We start from the raw sequence: 22,300 nt of genomic DNA, 5'->3' as shown, positions 1-22,300 counted from the left end.
TGAAGATTTCTTTTCTTCTCTCCAAGATTTACTTCTAGATATTTCTTCGGCTATTCTCTTTTCAGGAAGAATCCGGAATTTCCTTCAGGAATGAATTCGAGAGTTCCGTCAAGAATACATACGGAATTTCTTCCCAAAATTCTACCAGAAGTTTCTTCAAAAATTTATGACGGAAATCCTCCGATTTAGCTCCATAATTTCACTTGTAAATCTATAAGAAATTCCTTCGGAAATTCTTCTAGGAACTTCTCCGGGCATTCCTCTCGGAACTCTTCCCTTAATTCCTCCGGGATTACTTCCAGGAAATTTTCCGGGAATACCTCCAAACATTCAATAGCGAAATCATCTAGCATTCCATTCTGGAATTCTTTTCGCAATTACTTCAGAATATCCTTCAAAAAATGCTCTAGAGTTATCTTTATGAAATTCTCCTGGAATTCGTCCAAGTATTTCCCCATAAATTCTTACAGGTATTTTTTCGGGAGTTTCTTCAGGTACTTCTCTACGAATTCCTTCAGGAATTTCTCCGGGAGATTTTCCGCGGAAGTGTACTAGAATTCCTTCCGGACTTCACTCGGAATTTACTCGGATATCTGCCAAGACTTCTTCCAGAAATTTCTTCGGAACAATCCGCAGGGATTTTCTTCAGCAAATCATCTGGGAACTTTCAGGATTTCATCTGGGAATTTCTGCATTAATTCCTCCTGGTATTTTTCTGGGAATTCCTTCAGATATTTTTTTTCGGAAATTCCTTTAGGAACTTCTCTAAGAATTATTTCAGGACTTCCATGTGGGAATTCCTCCGGAATTGTTTGTGGGAGTTCCTCCGGGAGTTCTTCCAGGAGTTTTTCCAAGAAATTCTCCGGTAATATCTCCAGGAACTTCACAGGGAATTCCTGGACGATATTTGGCAGGAATTTCACGGGAAATGGGATTTCGGAAGTTCCTTCAGAAAGATTTTTTCTCTTCCTCTAGGGTATTCCACCGGATGTTCCTCTAAAGTTCCACCAGTAGTTCCTTCGGGAATTCAATCAGGCTTTCTTCCAGGAATTAATTTAGCATTTATTTAGGCATTTATCTACAAACTCCTCCAGAAGTTCCTGGGAGAATTTCTCTGGGAGTTCTTACGGGAATTCCTCCGGGAGGTTCTTTTAGGAATTCTTCCAGGAGTTCCTCCTGGAATTCTTACGGAAGTTCCTTTGGGAGTTCATCCTAGAATTCTTACGAGAGTTCCTCCAGGATTTCCTCCGAAAATTCTTCCTGTAGTTCTTCAATAAATTCCTCCAGGAGTTCCACCGGCAGTTCCTCCGAGAATTCCTCTGATAATTTCTCCGGAAATTCCTATAGAAAATCCCCCGGGAGTTCCTCCGGAAATTACTCTGGGAGTTCCTTTTCAGAGAAACATCCGGAGAAACTGCCGGTGAAACTCCCGGAGGGATTCTCGTAGCAACTGCTGCTGGATCTCCCGTAGGAATTCCCGAAGGAACTGCCGGAGGAGCTACCGTAAGATCTCCAGAAGGAACTGCCGGAAGAGCTCCCGTAAGAACTCCCGGAGGAATTTCAGGAGGAACTCCTAGAAGAATTCCTAGAGGACCTCCCGGATGAGCTCCCCGAGAAACTATCGGAAGAACTTCGGGAGGAATTTCCAGCTTAATTTCTGAAGAAAGCCTAAATGATTCCCTGAAAAAAGCATGAATAATTTCCTGGAATAGCGTCTGGTGGAACTCCCGGTTGAATTGCTGGTGGAATTCCCGGAGGAACTCTCGAAGGAATTTTCTGGAAGAATTTCTGAAGAAACTCCCGGGAGAATTTTCAAATGAACCCCGGGGAAACTACAATCAGCTTTTGGCAAATTTATATATGAACAACTCAGAAAAAACTTACTTGAGATGTAGCAAACTACTGAAAAACCGACGAGAATCCGAATCAGCTAAACTCCAACAATAAAACTCTATCCGATTTTGGTTGACGACGCTGAGTATACCAGAATTTGAATCACAAAATCACTTTTAGCTTGAGCCAACAGAGCATGAACCTTTTCACTGGTTTCGCATGCAACCCATGCAACGCAACGCATGACGCACAGTGAAAATAGTGGCAAAAAACAATCCGGTCGACTCAACCAGAATATATTAAACCAAACGACGACAATATAATTATTTACTGATCATAATTATGCCCTCAATAGATATTTTTACTAGCCTTTGAATAAGCACCCACCACTAACGTCGCCATTGGGACTTCACACCGCCTAAATAGATGAAGACACTGTTGCTGCATAAGGGCATAAGTCGCAAATGAGAATGCCTTTTCTGCAGATCTCTCAACTGGGACCGCTAACTAATAACAACTTGTAACTGGTATGTATAACAAAAACTACTAAGGGCATCTTTAGTAGAGTTTTAAATTGTATGGGAGTTAGGAAATGAAATTGAAATTGTAAAAATGCCATCTTCAATAGACGTTATAGTTTTAAAAATTCGAACAGTTTCGTCGGGAAATTTATAACTGGAATACTGCTCAGTTGCAATTTTGCACGAATTTGCAACAGAATTTACTCGAGTTTTATTTTGTTCAAAACAATAGAAGACGACGTCATCAGCTACGAAAAATACTATTCCATCAACATCATAACAGCTTGACATTTGAATTGGCCTCGGAAGATTATTTTTTCGTTTTCCAGTATAAAACATGTGCAGCTTATAACTGCTACTGAAGATGCATTTGTTGTTTTATATCTTTGACAGTTATAAATTGTAAAACTCGGGAAATAAATATAACTATAACTGTAACATTACTAAAGATGCCCTAACATTGGAAATACCTAATTAATTCATCCAACGGATATTTTTTCTCACTTTCCATATTTTCTTCTTCGCACTTACACATCGCACTTCGCACATACCTAATTAATTCATCAACGGATATTTTTTCTCACTTTCCATATAGGCTAACGCAAAATGAACTCCCCCAAGAAATTATGACGTTTGAGCGGGTCGCATAATGAACGCAAAATGAACTTTTGTTCGAGAAGACGACCCGCTCAAATGTCAAAATCCATCGGGTGAGTGAATTTAATGAACCGCTGCACAGGTCTATTTTCTTCTTCGCACTTCATCACGACCTACAAAAAATGATTCTCCCCGGATAGCAGAAAACCCGACGACGCACTTCCGGTCCGCTTTGCTTTCTTTGCTATTCTTTCACTATTCTTTGTGCAAAAACGCCAACTTCACTCGAAGCACCACTGTGTATTACGAATAAAACCGACCGGACCAAAAGTTTTCCGCGGATTGAAAAAAAAAACATTTAAAGTTGGCTGAAAATCGCGCATCAAACGTTGAAACACGACCGACGAGACGACGTTTTTCCCGTTTTTCCGGTCTCCGACAAAAGTCGTCAGCATTAAAATACACGGAAAACTGAAAGTATAAGCTATTTTATAAAAAGCTCAAATGACAGGAGACCTAACACTAATATTTACATTTTACAAGGAACATTTGCGAAAATGGAATGAAATGATGATGATGATGGCGAATTGATGATGGTTTGCAATGCAAATTTACCAAAACAAAGACCGAGCCGTCCACTCAAAATTTCGATCAGCTGTTCGAATCTGTCTCGTAAAATGGCTTATTGGCGATTAAAGGTTGCATGAAGAAGAAGAAGTCGAAGGATGATATTTGAAAAAAATTGCACGGGTAAGCATACGGGAAATTTCTTAAAACTCTTCTCAAAAATTCTAGAAGCAATATAATTAAAAACGGAAAGCAGTACGGGGTTGGACTTTGCTTGTACTGTGTATCAAGGGTGATATCACGAAATAAAATTTGAAATCGAAAAATTGCCTTTATTACCCGCATAGTTCTGGACTATTACATTACTGTCTCCTATATAATTCAAAACCATTCTAAACAATACTTGTACAACAGTACGAATCATCTATCGCAACAATACGCCTACACTACCTCAGATTGTTTCAACAATACGATAGATGGTATTTCACAACTTTACAATATGTGGAAAGGGCGGTTAAGTTATGTTACTATAAAAAATTTGTCATTTTCTCGAACAGAATTTTCCACATATTATATGTTCGGCGCCGCACCGTAGAGTTGCCCCCACAGACGACGACAAACTGGAACGCCACTGATTATTGATGACGTTCACAGTCAGCTAACTTGAGACAGCGGAAATAGAGCAGCGCGACACCACTCTCAAGCTATGAAAGAGCGCGAACAGGACGTTGGTTTCAGTTTCTACGCGACTACCAACCGATCAACACGCAGCAGCAAGTAGATGATCCTAAGAAGAAGAAAGTGAAATTATTAATTACAATAAACGAAAGTGAGATTGAAAGTTGAACTTCACGTTTTTCTATGTGCATTAATTCCGACCCTATCTATTGTCAGATTTTCTGGATATGATACACTGCGCGGCGTTTGTAATGTTCCCAAATGGGTACTTGCACAAAACTTCACGCGGCGAATGACTGTCGAAAGGTACGGCCGCGCCAAACGATACACCGCAATGCTATTCACCCATAAGAATCAAGTAAACGGGGTGCAGAAAGCGCGGCGGTACCTATCAAGAAGGGTTCGCCGCGTGCAATTTTGAGAAAATCAGGCAATATACAGTCCGCTAACAGTCCGAGTCCGAACATAAATTGGTCCGAAACGAACCGGATCGAAGACTACTTGTGCTGCCGCATCTAACGTGACGTGTTCGATCGCGTCCATCTCTGTGCGCAGCAGAATGCAGAATGCGCTAAAGCGAAATCTTTTTCGACGCGTGTGTGTTTGTATGCCAAAAAAACGTGAAAAATTACTCAATAACGTCGGTTTACGTTTTTTGGAAGCAAACGAAAACACAAGGGACAAATAAAGTAATGAAAATGATCGAGTTTTGGTCTGATCCAATGATCAACCATTCAAGGGCTTCTCCGAATCCGATTTAGATGGAGCTCCAGTGAACTGGACGGAGTGTTCCGCTAGCGACAACAAGTGAGACAACGCATTATCAGCATTCAACGCAACTTGCTTGACCAGAGATTACCGTCACTAGAGCTGCTGACAGTTATGAAGCACAAGTTGACCGCGGCATATCAGGGATACAATCATTGACGAATACATAGACCGAAATGTCCGGTACAAAGCCATCAGAAAATCGGGCACCATGTCTTCTTCTTTATTTTGAAGAAAATACCCCTCGTGGGTGACGAATTACATAAATATTTTACGAGCGCTGACTCACCCCTCTTGACGTTTTGACAGTTTGTCTGTTTGTTTTTCTCCCACCTTTTCCCGTTAGGGGCACCGGATCATCGTATTCGTATCGATTTTGCTGATAACGGAACAACACCATCGTTCTCAAAGCGCAGTGGAGGTTTTGAGGAAGGCGGTGAGTATCGTCGCGGCCCCGACTACGAATATCCGGAAGGCGGTGCATCATACGAGGAAAATTCATCGTACGGCTAAGGTGGAAGACCGTTCCGCGGACGTGGTGGTTTCCGTGGCGGTTTTCATCGTGATGGCCCACCGCACCACGGGGACAATGATGAAGGCGTCGATCAGGAGCATTCGAATTAATTCCGTGGAGAGCAGGTAAAATGGTTGCTCTTTGCCTTCCGGTTGTAGACCCCAGGCACTAGCAGATTTTGGTACCGGAACATCATTACATCGTATGTGTACATTACATGACGGAAGATCATCAGTAGCATAAAACGAAATCTCTTCAGTTTGGACTGCTATGGCGTCGTCCTCGTCATCAGCCTCCGCAACCAATTCCTATCTGGGAGGTACCGTAGCAGCATCATGACGAGAGCACATAAACAGCACCACGGATTACTATGGCTTATTTAATCGGAACAGGAATTTCGTGATGGTGACGTTAAAAAAAGAATCGACCCACTTCAAATTGCATTGCAACTATCGCCACTTTCGCCGGAAGGGGAACGAATGCGACGGAGTATCACATGAGCCCTTCAGCATAGGGCCTTCAGCATATCACCATGCCAGAGAACTATGGAGGATAAATATATATATTCAAAACGATGAACCTGATTCTGGATCAATACACTACATTATGTTGCTATATCACGTCACCTATTTTCTAGGAAAGCACTAGGGTCATGCACTGCCCGGATTGAAGTGGTCAACTTGATAGATACCCATCATGGGTGATAGTCAGTTAACACAAACTAGTTAGATTTTGGTCAACTTTTATTTCTAAATGTAGATCATGCATTCTCGTTTACGACAGCAAAATCCATTCGTTCACTGACAGAAAATTGCTTCGAAAGGGAAGATAGTAGTCGAATGTGAAAGTAACGGTACCTTAACAACCATCTTACGCATATTTGTCCCATGTTTGCTGGGATTCCTATGTACATGGGACAGTTATAACAGCAGTTAAGTATTGCGAAGAAGAGGATCGAATTGTTGACCACGTGTCAGGTATGAGTGAGCATCTCGACCTTCGAGAGTTTTTCGATTTCATTCTTTTGTTGGCCGTTTGGATGTAATTATACTGCCTCTGATCGCATATAACTCCTGATATTCTAGCTATTAACTCGTGCAATCACAAACCACCTAGACCAGTGTTTCCGAAACTTCCACCTTGCTGTTTGTTGATTCGGTCATGTGTTTTTGGCCTTTTGCCGTTCGTAGTAGACTCGTAAATTGATCAACTCAGTTACTTGTAATTTGGTATGCCAAATATTGAACGTGTTCAACCTTCCTTTTATTAAAGTTATATAAACAAAGGCATTCGTTCATTTAGTGTTATATAGTGAATATAAGTGAATTGAGCAAGTCATTTGGAATGAACTCCAAACTTGTTAACGAGGAGAAAAAAGGACCCGTTTAAGTATGGCAAATCAAATTAATTCACAAAGCTATTCAATTCAGCTATTCAATGTGAGGATTAGATCAATTTACTTTATAGTCCTAAATGCTATAGTCCATTTATTTATCCCAGTTGTTATGTTCATCCAGATTTACCAAATTCTTTTAATTTATTTACTATCATTCAACTACTAGAATTTTCAAGTATTCAAGTATGTATCTGAATTCAAATTCTAATTTTACACTGCTGATGCATTTATTAGTTTAATCGATAACGTCATAAAAACTACTTTCGTCAAATTAGTGCCACAATTTCCAAAACAAAAGATTACGCCAACAATTTGTCCTAGCTCGTATATTGGAATTGTTTGAACACAGGATTACATAAAATAAGTGACGGCTCATAGAAAATACGAACTTTCGAAGCTGCTTTCTAACTAGTCCTAATTGTATAAACCCAATATTTTTTTTACACGGTTGGTATTTATTAATTAACCTAAACTTTCACAGCTTTCGAAATATCACCTGAATTTCATTTGATTTTTTGTATTTTTTTTCGTGGGGTGAACTCATAGTTTCATTGCCGCTCAAGTTCATAATCGACTAAAACTCAACCGTGTAAAAAAATAACTGGGTGTATTGTAGTACGATCGGAGTTCTACCAAATCGAATAAAAAACCACCGAAATCCTACCATATTTAGCTATCCTTCCTTTATTAATCACAAAAAGTGTCGCATGTTCCTCAACGCAATAGGTGTTTAGTGTCGTTTAGCCTATCATCGACCATATATACATTTAAAGCCTGTCCACGTTTAATTTCGGACACTTAGGTAATGTCCAATTGATTTGTCGTCATTTTATCAATTTGAGGGTGTTTAAAGCATGCTGAAAGCATTTACATAATGGAGAAAGATTCAGTGGTCAAGTAAATTGATCGTCTCACTAGTTTGTGAAACTTTTTAAAAATCGCATTATAAGAAGGGGGTCCGAAATTTAACGTGGACAGGCTTTATGCTTGCACAATAAAAGGAGGTTCGTAAATGGCTATAGTGTGCTTCGATGAGAGTGAGAGCCTGATCGTTCTACCTTGCTCGCTGATGTAACTCGTGGTTCATTCTCCTCCGTCACGTATCGCCCGCCATCTGCACCCCACGGTAGATGGTATGCAACATTTTCTTTTCAAAAACTCCAAGCATCGTCCAGATCTTGTGAGGACTGTAGGTCAAATAAGCGTTTTGTAGATAGTAAAAAAAGTTCGGTACGCCGGCGAACTCTACTCGATCATTCTTATACCATCTCATTTTCGTCGCCACCGGAACAAACTCGTGGTGGGTGGCATATTGTCTTCTCTTGAACCTCTTCCTATCATGTCTGATGTAGGCTTCTCAAAGTTACATGCCATAACATCAATGTCATCGGCGAAACCAAATAACTGAATGGGCTTCGTGAAAATCGAACAACTCGTGTCAATGCCTGATCTTCGTATGACTCCCTCCAAAGCGTTGTTGAATAGCAGGCACGAAAGACCATCATCTTGCGCATTTCAAAGGGACTCGAGAATGCCCCCGAAACTCTAACTATGCACATCAGCCAATCCATCGTCCTTGATCAACCGTATCAGCTTATCCGGAAATCCGCGTTCGTGTGTTAGCGGCTTTGAAGTCGATGAATAGATGATGCGTGGGTACATTGTATTCAAGGCATTTCTGCGATATCTGGCGTACGGTGAACACCTGGTCTGGTCCGCCCATAATCCCGCCTGATGCTGCCCCACGAACTCTCTTGCAATAGGTATTAGTCGAAGGCATAAAATTTGAGAGAGTACGTTGTAGACGGCGTTCAGCAATGTTTAGCTCTCGTCGCTGATATCTGTTGAATAGAAAAAAAAAACATCAGAATCGTTCGTAGTACATAAAAGTGTAAACAGAGTTTTTGTCTTTTCTCGTACTACAAAATTGAACCGAGAGCCTGTAGGAAGTATTACTCCAAAACAGAACTTTAGATAGATGGCCTGGAAACCCATAGTGTTATACAGGGGATGGACAAAATAATTAGGATAGGCAAATTTTGGGTAAAATTAGATGTGTTGTAACAACCTTAGTTATCATACGATTTTGACAATTCAGGCATGCCTGAACTAAAAAATTAATGCAGTTTGACGGTATGTCCATGGCACGGCATGTCCAACCGACTACGGCGAACGGATTCCGGAGATATTCCGGGTTTAAAACCGTAAATTTGAGGTGGATATTAGGAGAAGTTGTGGTTAAAAATTGGATAATATTAGTAACCACAAATGAAGTAGGGCTCTTGCTGATTGGAACCATATATTTAGATTTGGAATCGGACCAGAATCATATGAGATATGGCCATTTCTTTAAAATCGGTTCCTATCGATACTTATCAAAGGGGTCAGGCCACAACTTCATTTGAATCTCGCTTTTTGATAGATGGTCCACTATGATTTTATTCTAGAAGGCCTCTAATGTGTCAAGAATGAAAAACCAATTGAATAAACGGATCCTGGAGTCGCTGGGACGTCGCCGGGGAACCTGTGAATGGGGACATTTAAATTTTTGTACCAAAATCAGTCATTCGACGGCTGTTTTTCATGGTTTTCGATCAGGAAGCGAAGCATGAATATAAAATAATCCATTGACGGCTCTGACCGCTTTCAAGACCTACGGATTGGCCCCGGGGAACCTGTGGAAGGACATTTTAGTTTTACCACCAAAACCAGTCATTCGACGGTTCTTTTTTCATGGTTTTCGATCAGGAAGCGAAGTATGAATATAAAATGGTCCATTGACGGCTCTGACCGCTTCCAGGATCTACGGATTGGCCCCGGGGAACCTGTGGAAGGGGACATTTTAGTTTTACCACCAAAACCAGTCATTCGAAGGCTCTTTTTTCATGGTTTTCGATCAGGAAGCGAAGCATGAATATAAAATATTCCATTGACGGCCCTGACCGCTTTCAAGACCTACGGATTGGCCCCGGGGAACCTGTGGAAGGGGACATTTTAGTTTTACCACCAAAACCAGTCATTCGACGGCTCTTTTTTCATGGTTCTCGATCAGGAAGCGAAGTATGAATATAAAATGGTCCATTGACGGCTCTGACCGCTTCCAGGATCTACGGATTGGCCCCGGGGAACCTGTGGAAGGGGACATTTTAGTTTTACCACCAAAACCAGTCATTCGACTGCTCTTTTTTCATGGTTCTCGATCAGGAAGCAAAGTATGAATATAAAATGGTCTATTGACGGCTCTGACCGCTTCCAGGGTCTACGAATTTTCCTCGGGGAACCTGTGGAAGAGGACAATTCAGTTTTAGCACCAAAACCAGAGCCGTTGTATGACTAGTTTTGGTGCTGCAACTAAAATGTCCCCTTCCACAGGTTTCCTGGGCCAATCTGTTGGTCCAGAAAGCGGTCAGAGCCCTTAATGGTCCCTTTTATATTCGTTTCTTGATTACTAATCGAAACCACTAGAAAAGAGCCGTTGAATGATTGGTTTTGATGCTTAAAATAAAATGTTCCCTTACACAGATTCTCCAGGAGCAATCCGTGGGTCTTGAATTCATACTTCACTTCCTGATCGAAAATCGAATGACTGGTTTTAGTGCTAAAACTAAAATGTCCTCATACACAGGTTCCTCGGGGGCAATCAGTAGGTCCTGGAAGCGGTCAGAGCCGACAATGGACCATTTTATATTCATACTTTGCTTCCTGATCGAAAACCATGAAAAAAGAGCCGTCGAATGACTGGTTTTGGTGCTAAAAATAAAATGTCCTCTTCCATAGGTTCTTAGGAGGCAATCAGTAGGTCCTGGAAGCGGTCAGATCCGTCAATGGACCATTTTATATTCATACTTCGCTTCCTGATCGAAAACCATGAAAAAAGAGCCGTCGAACGACTGGTTTTGGTGGTAAAACTAAAATGTCCCCTTCAATAGGTTCCCCGGGGCCAATCCGTTGATCCTGGAAGCGGTCAGATCCGTCAATGAACCATTTTATATTCATACTTCGCTTCCTGATCGAAAACCATGAAAAAAGAGCCGTCGAATGACTGATGTTGGTGCTAAAACTTAAATGTCCCCATTCACAGGTTCCCCGGAGATATCCCAGCGACTCCAGGATCCTTTTATTCAATTGGATTTTCATTTTTGACACATTAGAGGCCTTCTAGAATAAAATCATAGTGGACCATCTATCAAAAAGCGAGATTCAAATGAAGTTGTGGCCTGACCCCTTTGATAAGTATCGATAGGAACCGATTTTAAACAAATGGCCATATCTCACTTGATTCTGGTCCGATTCCAAATCTAAATATATGGTTCCAATCAGCAAGAGCCCTACTTCATTTGTGGTTACTAATATTATTCAATTTTTAGCCACAACTTCTCCTAATATCCACCTCAAATTTACGGTTTTGAACCTACCTCCGAAAAACCCGGAATATCTCCGGAATCCGGTGGCCATAGTCGGTTCCATGGACATACCGTCAAACTGCATTAATTTTCTAGTTCGGGCATGTCTGAATTGTCAAAATCGGATGATAACTAAAATAGTTACAACACATCTAATTTTACCCAAAATTTGCCTATCCTAATTGTTTTGTCCATCCCCTTTAAATCAATCATCTCAGCTGAACGAACTGAGGTGATGTCTTTGTTTTACACTATGGTGCAAAATTGACTGGACAAAAGATTTACATATAAAATAGCCAATTTTTGATAAGATGCCACTAACTCCCTGTTATGTGCTCAAATTTTGTTAGAGAACTAGAATGATCCTTTCGAAACACTGATCGAAGGGTGACAACGGAAATGAAATCGTACAAAAGTTGTCGAACACGGCACCTTTCGTTTTTATGGTGCCGTCGAGGCAAATACGAGACACTAAAGACAGCGTTACAGTTGAGGCCGAAATACGTATCTGTAAAGATTAGGCAGAATTATATTGAATAATACTAAACTCGTTGCCGGAGGATCCCATCGAGATCCCTGGAGGTCCACCAGAGCCCCTGAACGCTTCCACAGGGAATTCCTGAATTGGGATCCAAAGGGAATCCCTGAAGGATTTCATCGGGAATACCTGGAAGATTCCACAAAGAATACCTGAAGGATTTCAGGGACTCCCTGAAGGATTCTATTAGAAATCCCTGCAGAATTCGATTCAGATGCCCAGGAAGATTCCATTTGGTAATTCCTTAAAGAATTCCATTGGAAATGCCAGGAGGATTTTGTTTTGGGAGAGAGAGGAATTGGAGAGGAATCCATTGTAAATCCCTGGAGCAGGGTTTGCAGAAATCGCTCTCAATAGATAACGAACAACGATAAAAGAGAGGATTCCATTGGGAATTCCTGGAGGTTAAGAAAATTATTTTGAGCTTTTAGTGTAATGTCTTTAGGCCGCATCAAAAAATTACGTAACGCTCAGAGGGGGGAGGGGGTTGACCGAAGTGTGACAATCCATACAAAAATTTTCAAAGATTTCGGGGGGGAGGTTGAAAATGGCCAAACGGAGCCCAGGGTCTGGTGGACCATTAGAGTACCAGATTTTTCTATGACATTATCGTTCAACAGCAGACAAAAAGCCACTAGATCGTTCTTGTTGGAGTAATCGAATATTCCTCAAACAACGACTCAATGCGACTGTGCCAGTTTTAGCTCCTATACGCAGGCATAGATGAGCTCGGGATGAACGCAACATGCTAAATTCGAGGGCAGAATTCACAGGGTAGTCGTTCAACCAATGAGTCCTAAAAGAAAAAGGGAAAATGATGCAATGATTTGTTGTAGTTCGGTCGATTATGTTTTTATTATTAATTTAATTATTAATTTAACATGATTTCTTTATGTATATTTAGCAACAAAAACACGTTATTTCATTTTTGTTCTGAAACGTTGATCACATATACAAAAAAAATCAATTCATAGATAATAGTTTTTAAAACCTCACTAAATATATTAAAATAAAACAATAGTGCCAAAAGGAAAATTAATTGACTCAAATTGTCTATATGGCATTGGACGTTTGATCGACTTTAAGAACGATTACCCAACGCTTTTACATTACCTCTAGTATGTTTACAGAATCGATCAGGTGGGTGTTCAAGCCATTTTCAAGGAATTTTCATTGGAATCTGGCAGAGTGTAAAGTGACTTTGGTAACTTAAGGTCGAAAAAAGAGACTTTTTAGTTACTAACTCGAAAAAAGTGACCAATCCAAGTACCACCAAGCATTACAAAATTGCACATATCTAAATCATAAAGCTAAATACTAATTGCATTAAATCAGTTTTAACGATGTGAAGTTGCATTTATTTATAAACTGACAGACAACGATACTCTAAATCAGCAGCAAAAAGCAGCGATGTATTACTGATGCTTTATTTCAACATGTCAAAGTAATGAACCATTAATTCGGTCTTATAAGGGCCCTCCTTAGCCGTGCGGTAAGACGCGCGGCTACAAAGCAAGACCATGCTGAGGGTGGCTGGGTTCGATTCCCGGTGCCGGTCTAGGCAATTTTCGGATTGGAAATTGTCTCGACTTCCCTGGGCATAAAAGTATCATCGTGTTAGCCTCATGATATACGAATGCAAAAATGGTAACTTGGCTTAGAAACATCGCAGTTAATAACTGTGGAAGTGCTTAATGAACACTAAGCTGCGAGGCGGCTCTGTCTCAGTGTGGGGATGTAATGCCAATAAGAAGAAGAAGAAGTGCCCTTTCCTACTTTAAATCATCTTTTAATGCTGTATATTTCACAAGCATATATAGCTCCATGGTTACTTGGGAAGTCACTAAAAAGTGATTCGTTACCAGGCCTGTCATACGCATATTTGTCCCATGTTTACTGGGATTTTATATGTATACATGGGACAGTTATACGTATAACGGCAGTAAAGAATTCAGTTTGAAATACCAAAAGAGTTTTTTATTCTAAATCCCAAAACGTTCAAAAATGCACAAAAAATACGTTCGGATCGCAAAAGGATTTCCTTAATAACAGAAGAATTCTTTTAAGAATGGTAAAAGGATTCCTTTGAGAAATCACAAGATTATTTTTCGGAATTGCAAAAGGATTCCTTTCTGAATTGTAAAAGATTTTATTTCTAAATGACAATTTTTTTTTAATTCTAAAATTTCTTTCAGTATCCCAAAAAGATCCCTTTCGATTTCCCATGCCGTTTTGAATCCAAAAAGAATTACTTTCAGAAACTATGAGAATTCCTTTTCAAATCCCAAATGGATTCCATTTAGAATCCTAAAATGATTTCCCAGGTTTCAGAAACATTTCTTTTATAATCACAAAGGATTTATTTCTGAATCTCAAAAGGATTCGGAATACCTATAGGTATTCTATAGAGGATTCTGTTTAAAATACTAAAAGGTTTCCCTTTCAAATCCCTAATGGATTCCCAGCTGCTTACTTTTCGGAATCGTAGAAGGAATCCGTACGGAAATGAAGAAAATTTGGCTCAGATCGCAAGGGATTCCGTTCAGAATTGCAGGAGACTTCCGTTTAGAATCACAGAAGGGACCCGAAAAATAACAAAAGAATTCCTTTCGTTCTTTTCGAATTTCCAAAAGGTTAGCTTTCATAATCCTAATCCTAACAGAATTCCTTTACGAATCCTGAAAAAAATCCTTTTCAAATCTCAAAAAGATTTCTTTTCGAATCCTAAAAAAATACTTTTTGAACAACTGTTTACAACTTACTTACAATGAGCTCCATAGTCGTTGTCATCAGAGGTCGATATCAACTGAAATTCGTGAACGGAAGTGGGGCAGGGTAGGCCAGCGGACGTAGAAGCGGAAACGAAATCTGTAAACATATATTAGAGTACAACCCAGATGGACATCGTAGCAGAGGCAGACCTAGAGGCTCATTGCGGCGAAATCTCCACAAAGAAATAAAAGAAGTCGACCGAATCTTAACTTGGCAATAAATTAAGGCAACAGCTAGACATCACTCTGGATGGAGATCTTTCACTTGCACCACTCGGGGTGTACACATAAGTAAGTAAAGTATTCCGTTTCACCATTCCGTCCATTCGGAATCACAGGAGGGATCGATTCAAAATAGCAGGAAGATTCCGTTATAAATCGTAGAAGGATTTCGTTTGGAATCACAGAAGGATTCAGTTTGGAGTTCTGAACAGGTCTCTTTGGATTCCGTAGGACTTTTTTTCGAAACTCAGGAATCTCTAGGAATCGCAAAAGTGTTCCTTTCGGAAATTGTTTTGACTCGCTTAGTCACATGAGAATCAATGTACTACAGTGCCTTGGGAACCTTGCAGTTGAGTTAACACTTAAGAAAGTGCTTCATCAACATTAAGCTGTGAGAAGGCAATGTCCCTCTGGGTGATGTAATAACAACAGAGACGATTTTCAACATCCTCCATAATTTCATTAAAATAAAACATTAGAAAAGTTCAGTTCAAAGAAATTAATCAATTCGATTCTATAAAACAAATCAGATTGCTATACATAAATGTATGTATAAATAAAAGATGTACATACCTGAAGCCCTTCAGTTCCACTGACTGATCAACGGATCTATATTACTCGAAACGACCAAACCACCATGTCACCTGAAATATTGTTCCTTGGCGCCACGTAAACCTTCCATTTGTTGTTTTCATCGTGGCAGCCGTACTTGAACTCGAACTATAGATATATCGTTGTAGTAGGCCGTAGTCTGCGTTTGTTGTTCATACCGCTCGTATACCTCAATTTGGTCTCCATCCTTCGGACTTTGTCCTGCTTCCTGCGCAGCTGAATCTCCATAATCCTCTCAACCGGTAGTGGAGAAATCGCTGCTGCTACTCGTTGTTTCTGCGATAGTCAATTGGGACTCAGCACATCTAGCATAAACAAAGACATTATTTCCAAAGTTGAAAAATCATAAACTGAACTTACCCTGCTGAATAGCGTATTTGTAGGAGAAATGGTAGAATAACAATAACCAGGCCTTAGTTTCCGAAAACGAAGTATACGCGAGCCCCGCACTGTATTTTGATCTCGGAGTCTACGAGTCTAATAATTGATTGACATAATTCTCGCTTAACTTTTCAAAAGGTCCTAAGTAACATTTTTTTCATGAATTAATTTGAATAGCGCAATCAACAGACCAATATGAAAGATTTTGATTGCACTACTCAAATTAATTCATGAAAAAAATGTTACTTAGGTCCTTCTGAAAAGTTAAGCGAGAATTATTCATTAAATTTAGCAAATTATTCAATAAAAAATTGTAAACTTGAAAAATGTTGATACTCAGCTGATTCAAGAGCAGCTAGAAGACGAAAATAGGAAATCATAGATGACATTCCGCAAAATCCAATTGGACACGCGAAATTACACTTTACCTGACGTCAAGCAAATGCGCAGGGTCTTCGGCCTTCAGTCGAGCAGCAAATTCGATCATGTTATTCGCAATATCATGTTATTCAAAGGTGTTATTCGGCTGTCAGAAATGTATGGGAATATTACCTTCGAAAAACATGTTATTGGCCGAATAACACCAAAGCGCGAATAACATGTTATTCAATCGTAGTGCGGATATAGTATTAGATATTTTTATGAAACATATTGATTTAGATTATTAATTTGGATGTTTTATATCTAATTACAATGAAAACTAGATTTGTTTACAATTGTCAGTTCCGCCCTTTTGAAATGTTGATGCCGAATTGATTTTTGAATCAGAAACAGGAGGTAAACAAAAATGGAAATGACAACTGTTGTCAAACTGACGTGATTTGAATTGAGGGGCTTCTCAATGGTCGAGTGATTGTAATAATTGTAATCCGTCACTCCCCAGGGGTATATAGTGGTGCCCGAAAAAATGGCCACCACTCCGTCTATGTATTCGTCAATGATACAATGGATTTCACAGTACGGTAATGGCGCTCATCCCAGAAGCAGCAATGCACAAACAAGCAGAAGTATATCAAGATTTCGAGGATCTTTTCGACCTGGTATCAACGAATGTAGAAGAGCTGATATTGGTGGCCAAAGACCGAGCCGCTCCAGCAACGACACCCCAAGTAATTGTGCAACAACAACCCCTAAAAGCACCAATCCCCACATTCGACGGCAACTACGCCAGTTGGCCGAAATTCAAGGCGATTTTTTTGGACCTGATGGCCAACTCAGGGGATACTGAGGCAATGAAATTGTATCACCTCGAAAAGGCACTCGTCGGGGAAGCGGCTGGGGTGTTGGATGCCAAAGTGTTGAGTGAAGGAAATTATAAACAAGCCTGGAACATTCTCACCGACCGATTCGAAAACAAACGAGTGATTGTGGAATCCCACCTCCAGGGTTTGCAGTCGCTCAGGAGAATGACGACCGAATCGCATAAGGAGCTACGATCCCTACTGAATGAGGTAACAAGACATGTGGAAGGCTTGCGCTATCTCAAGCAGGAGATGACTGGCGTTTCGGAACACATGGTCGTGTTTCTAATCGCAAATGCCCTCGACAAATCCACACGAAAGGCGTGGGAGTCCACACAATGAAAGGGAGAACTTCTGAAGTACGAACCGACCATCAAGTTCTTGACGTCCAGAGCTCAAATTCTGGAAAACTGCGAGATGGCATTCCAAACTCAAGCCTTGTCAACAAGCAAACCAAGGCCAACAACTAACATGACGAAACCAGTGCAGAAGAGTCATGCGGCCTCAGCCAACCCGATGGCCACCGAGATAGCCTGTGACTTTTGTGGTGGTTCCCATCGCAACTACCAGTGCTCAACTTTTACCTCTTTACCCACATCCCAGAAGAGGGAGAAGGTGCGATCCGCTGGACTTTGCTACAATTGTCTCCGGAAAGGACACCTTACCAGAAGCTGTTCTTCTTCAAAGTCGTGTCGCAAATGTAACGCTCGCCATCATACGATACTGCATGAGGATGTCGCACCACTTCGAGAACCTGTCATCCAACCGAAAGCGTCAGTAATGACCAATGCCTCAACGAGACAAGACCCATCGATCGATGTACCGGAAACACATCTCCCGGTAGACCACCAAGTGTCTACATCCTGCTCAAGCTATTTACCTACCAGCTCGAACACCGTACTGCTGCTCAAGTATGGCCAACCTCATTCCTGCCGCGGCCTCCTTGATATTGGCTCCCAAGTGAATTTTGTACCGGAGGAGATGACCAACTGCTGGGGTGCCAAGACATAGCGAGCAAATGTTCCTATAACTGGCATCAACGAGTTGCGAAGTCACGCTCGCGACTATGCGTTGGTAAAGATCCGATCCAAAGTGACTAAGTTCTACTGCAGTCTCGAGTGTCTGGTCACACCAAAGGTGACTGGAAAAATCCCAACCAGCAAAATAGACGTCAATGGATGGCGTATTCCAGAAGGAGTAGTGCTAGCCGATCCAGCGTTCCACACACCGGATAAGGTGGACATGCTGATCGGTGGAGAATTGTTTTTCGACATACTGAAGCCAAGACATCTAAGCCTGTCCGACAAGTTACCGCAGCTGCGAGAAACCCACCTGGGATGGATCGTAGCAGGTGTCATCAAGGAGCCATACGTTTCCAACACGTCGATACAGCACTCCAATGTGGCAACCATAGAAAAGATTGAATCCGAAATGCAACGTTTCTGGCAAATCGAGGAGCTGCCAAATATTCCTAAACTATCCAGGGAAGAAGTAGCCTGTGAATCCCACTTTCTCTCAACCTACAAACGTAATTCGACTGGCAGATTCGTAGTGCAACAGTCGTTTAAACCAACCGTCACTCAACTGGACGACTGCCGAGACTTAGCATTGAAAAGGTTTCTGATGCTAGAAAAAAGATTACTGCGCAATCCATCTCTCCAGGCGCAGTACGTGAGTTTCATCAGAGAGTACGAAGAACTCAATCACTGCCATCAACTGAGTGAATCGAATGACCCACCAAACCAGCAGAACTACTATCTACCGCATCATGCTGTTTTGCGCCCCTCCAGCTCAAGCACAAAATGTCGGGTGGTATTTGATGCCAGCGCTAAATCTTATCCATCCAACCTGTCTCTCAATGACGTTCTCTTTGTCGGTCCGGTGGTGCAAAGCGAATTATTCTCTATAATGCTTCGCTTCCGCACTCATAAGATTGCATTCACGGCGGACATCTCCAAAATGTATCGACAGATCCTGATAACTCCAGAGCACCAACACTATCAGCGAATATTTTGGCGAGAGCAAGTATCAGATCCGTTGCGAGTACTGGAACTTGACACCGTTACGTACGGTACTGCATCGGCCCCGTACCAAGCTACGCGATGCCTGGCTCAACTGGCCGAGGAAGAAAGAGATGAATACCCAATTGCAGCTCGAATAATCACTCGCGAGGTATACATGGACGACATGCTTTCTGGTGCCGAGACGGTATCGGAAGCTATTGAAGCACAACGTCAACTGAAGCAACTGTTGGCACGCGGTGGCTTCCCAATCCACAAGTGGTGCTCCAATTCGTTGGAATTCCTCCAGCAAGTCCCACCAGAAGAACGGGAAACCCAAGTATCGAAAACGGAATATGAAGCAAACAAGACCATAAAGGTTCTGGGTCTGCTTTGGGATCCAGATGCAGATACATTACTCCTCGCCAACCAGATCGAATATACTTCGATTGCGCCGATTACCAAACGGGTAATGTATGCCGAAATCGCAAAATTTTATGATCCTCTTGGTTTGTTCTCTCCAGCCATCGTCCTTGCCAAGCTACACGCACAGAATCTGTGGAAAATTAAGGTAGGATGGGACGATCAAGTCGACGAACAATGTGCACAACAATGGCAAGAACTCCAAAGGGCATTATCGTACCTTCACAAGGTTCAAGTTCCCAGATGTGTAATCAGCTCCAACGTTATGTTCTATGAATTACATGGATTTTCTGATGCTTCCTCCGTGGCGTACGGAGCCTGTGTGTACATTCGAAGCATTTTTCTCGACAAGACGGCGACGATGTCGCTGTTGACCAGCAAGTCCAAACTGGCCCCACTACACGACTTATCAATTCCTCGAAAGGAGTTATGTGGCGCACTTTTGCTAACGCGCTTGATAAAAAAGGTGATTGCCGAGTTAAAAATGGAATTTCAAGAAATCGTGCTGTGGTGCGACAGTACTATAGTGCTAGCCTGGATCAAGAAGCCGCTCAACGAACTCAAGCTTTTCGTGCGAAATCGTATCACCGTGATCCAAGACGAAACCAACAATTTCCGTTGGGAATACATCAGTTCTGAAAACAACCCTGCTGACATCGTTTCACGCGGCCAAATACCAAGGGTTCTAGAAGCTAACCGACTCTGGTGGCAAGGCCCTGATTTCCTTGGCAATGGAGAATATGTGGTACTTCGTCCCGAAGCCATTCCTGATGACGACTTACCAGACATGAATGCGGTTGTTTCTGCAACGATTGTGAGTATAGAATTACTTCCCCTCTTTACTTAATATAGTAGCTTCCGAAAACTGCAACGAATCGTCGGTTGCGTTTTACGGTTCGTAACCAACTGTCGCAAGAAGAATGTGAATGACGGTAGAACCGGACGCATCTTGACGGTTCCCGAGATACGCTCTTCAACCGAGACTATACTCAAGGTGATCCAGCATATTCATCTAGGCGACGAGATCCAGCGTGTCGTACGAAACGAGTCTTGCAAAAGGATCGGGAACCTCCGGCCAATATTTCTGGATCGCTCTATACTGCCATTCGAAAGTCGTCACCCAATCATCTTGCCTGATAAGGATCTTATCGTGTGGATAATGATTCTTGAAATGCACATCGAGTTACTTCACATCGGTCAGACAGGTCTGATAAACGCTTTGCGTCAGCGATATTGGCTGCTTAATGCTCGTTCAACTATACGTCAGATTACTCGGCGCTGTGTGAAATGCTTTAGAAGCAATCCAACTGACGCGACCCAGCTAATGGGTAACCTTCCCACATCCAGAGTTGTGCCATCACCACCTTTTGCTGTAACCGATGTGGACTATGCCGGTCCGTTCTGGATTAAGCAAGGTTTACGGCGACCCGCGCTCGTGAAGGCATACATAGCTGTATATGTCTGTATGGCCACCAAGGCCGTACATTTGGAGGCAGTTTCTGAGCTCAATACCAACGCTTTTTTGGCGTGTTTGAGGAGATTCATTAGTCGCAGAGGGTGTATTCAACAATTGCACTCAGACAACGCTACCAATTTCAAGGGTGCCAACAACGAAATGCATGAGCTCTACAATCAGTTTCGTTCCCAGCAAGCAGTACAGCGTATCGAGCAGTTTTGTCATGCACGAGAAATCGAGTGGCATTTCATACCAGCTGACGCTCCTGAATTCGGAGGACTTTGGGAAGCGGCGGTTAAGTCCGCCAAGACGCATCTTAAACGCATAGTAGGTAACGTCAAGTTGACATTTGAAGAGTTCGCGACAGTACTAGCCGAAATTGAAGCCGTGCTGAATTCACGCCCGTTGTTCGTCGTATCCAATGATCCCGCCGATCCCTTGGTTATAACTCCAGCGCATTACCTTATTGGCCGTCCACTTACCGCAATGGCGGAACCATCACTGGAAGATCTAAACGCCAATCGTTTGGATAGATGGCAGCACTTGCAGCTCTTACGTGAACACTTTTGGCGTGCTTGGAGCCGAGACTATCTTAACACGCTTCAGCCGCGAAAGAAGAATCTTCGAACCATGCCAAACATCCGTACCGATATGGTAGTCCTGCTCCACGATAGGAATCAGCCTCCTCTCTACTGGAAGTTAGGGCGAATTTCGGCGGTATATCCTGGCGACGATGGACTTGTGCGAGCGGTCGATGTGGTCGCTGATGGTTCAACTTATCGACGTCCAATAACCAAAATATCCGTCCTTCCTATCGAAGACAATCACTCAGATCCAGTTCCAGCTGTTGAGGTAACTCAACCGGGGGGGGGGGGAGATGTTCGGCGCCGCACTGTAGAGTTGCCCCAACAAACTGGAACACCACTGATTATTGATGACGTTCACAGTCAGCTAACTTGAGACAGCGGAAATAGAGCAGCTCGACACCACTCTCAAGCTATGAAACAGCGCGAACAGGACGTTGGTTTCAGTTTCTACGCGACTATCAACCGATCAACACGCAGCAGCAAGTAGATGATCCTAAGAAGAAGAAAGTGAAATTATTAATTACAATAAACGAAAGTGAGATTGAAAGTTGAACTTCACGTTTTTCTATGTGCATTAATTCCGACCCTATCTATACAGTCCGCTAACAGTCCGAGTCCGAACATTATACAATATAATGTTGAGATATTATCCACTTTTGGAGATTCGAACAATAAGTCTTATTTTGAAGTTATAATCGGAGCATATCAGGAGAATTTGTGCAACGGTACCCCTTGCGTTAAATTATTGCTTTAGATTTTTATTTTCAATTTCTTTCAGTTTAATAATTTTAA

The 22,300-nt window shown here is 41.8% G+C and overlaps 1 protein-coding gene and 1 long non-coding RNA gene across 2 annotated transcripts; one reads left to right on the top strand and one right to left on the bottom strand.

Annotated features, from left to right (window-relative positions):
• Nucleotides 1-8,417: 8,417 nt before the first annotated feature.
• Nucleotides 8,418-15,953, bottom strand: LOC134207371 (uncharacterized). The gene is made up of 3 exons (XR_009978366.1): nucleotides 15,781-15,953; nucleotides 15,382-15,725; nucleotides 8,418-8,715 (listed from the first exon to the last, which is right to left on the bottom strand). It is a non-coding gene; the product is annotated as an uncharacterized LOC134207371 (long non-coding RNA).
• A 1,560-nt stretch (nucleotides 15,954-17,513) lies between these two features.
• LOC134206628 (uncharacterized) lies at nucleotides 17,514-21,881 on the top strand. Its single transcript, XM_062682357.1, has 3 exons — nucleotides 17,514-17,953; nucleotides 18,095-20,279; nucleotides 20,385-21,881. The coding sequence occupies exons 1-3, from the start codon at nucleotides 17,514-17,516 to the stop codon at nucleotides 21,879-21,881; spliced, it is 4,122 nt and encodes a 1,373-aa protein (XP_062538341.1).
• The last annotated feature ends 419 nt before the right edge of the window (nucleotides 21,882-22,300 follow it).

This window comes from Armigeres subalbatus, chromosome 1 (genome assembly GCF_024139115.2).
Source record: "Armigeres subalbatus isolate Guangzhou_Male chromosome 1, GZ_Asu_2, whole genome shotgun sequence".
NCBI classification, from domain to species: Eukaryota; Metazoa; Arthropoda; class Insecta; order Diptera; family Culicidae; genus Armigeres; species Armigeres subalbatus.
This window is presented reverse-complemented; position numbering and strand designations above follow the sequence as displayed.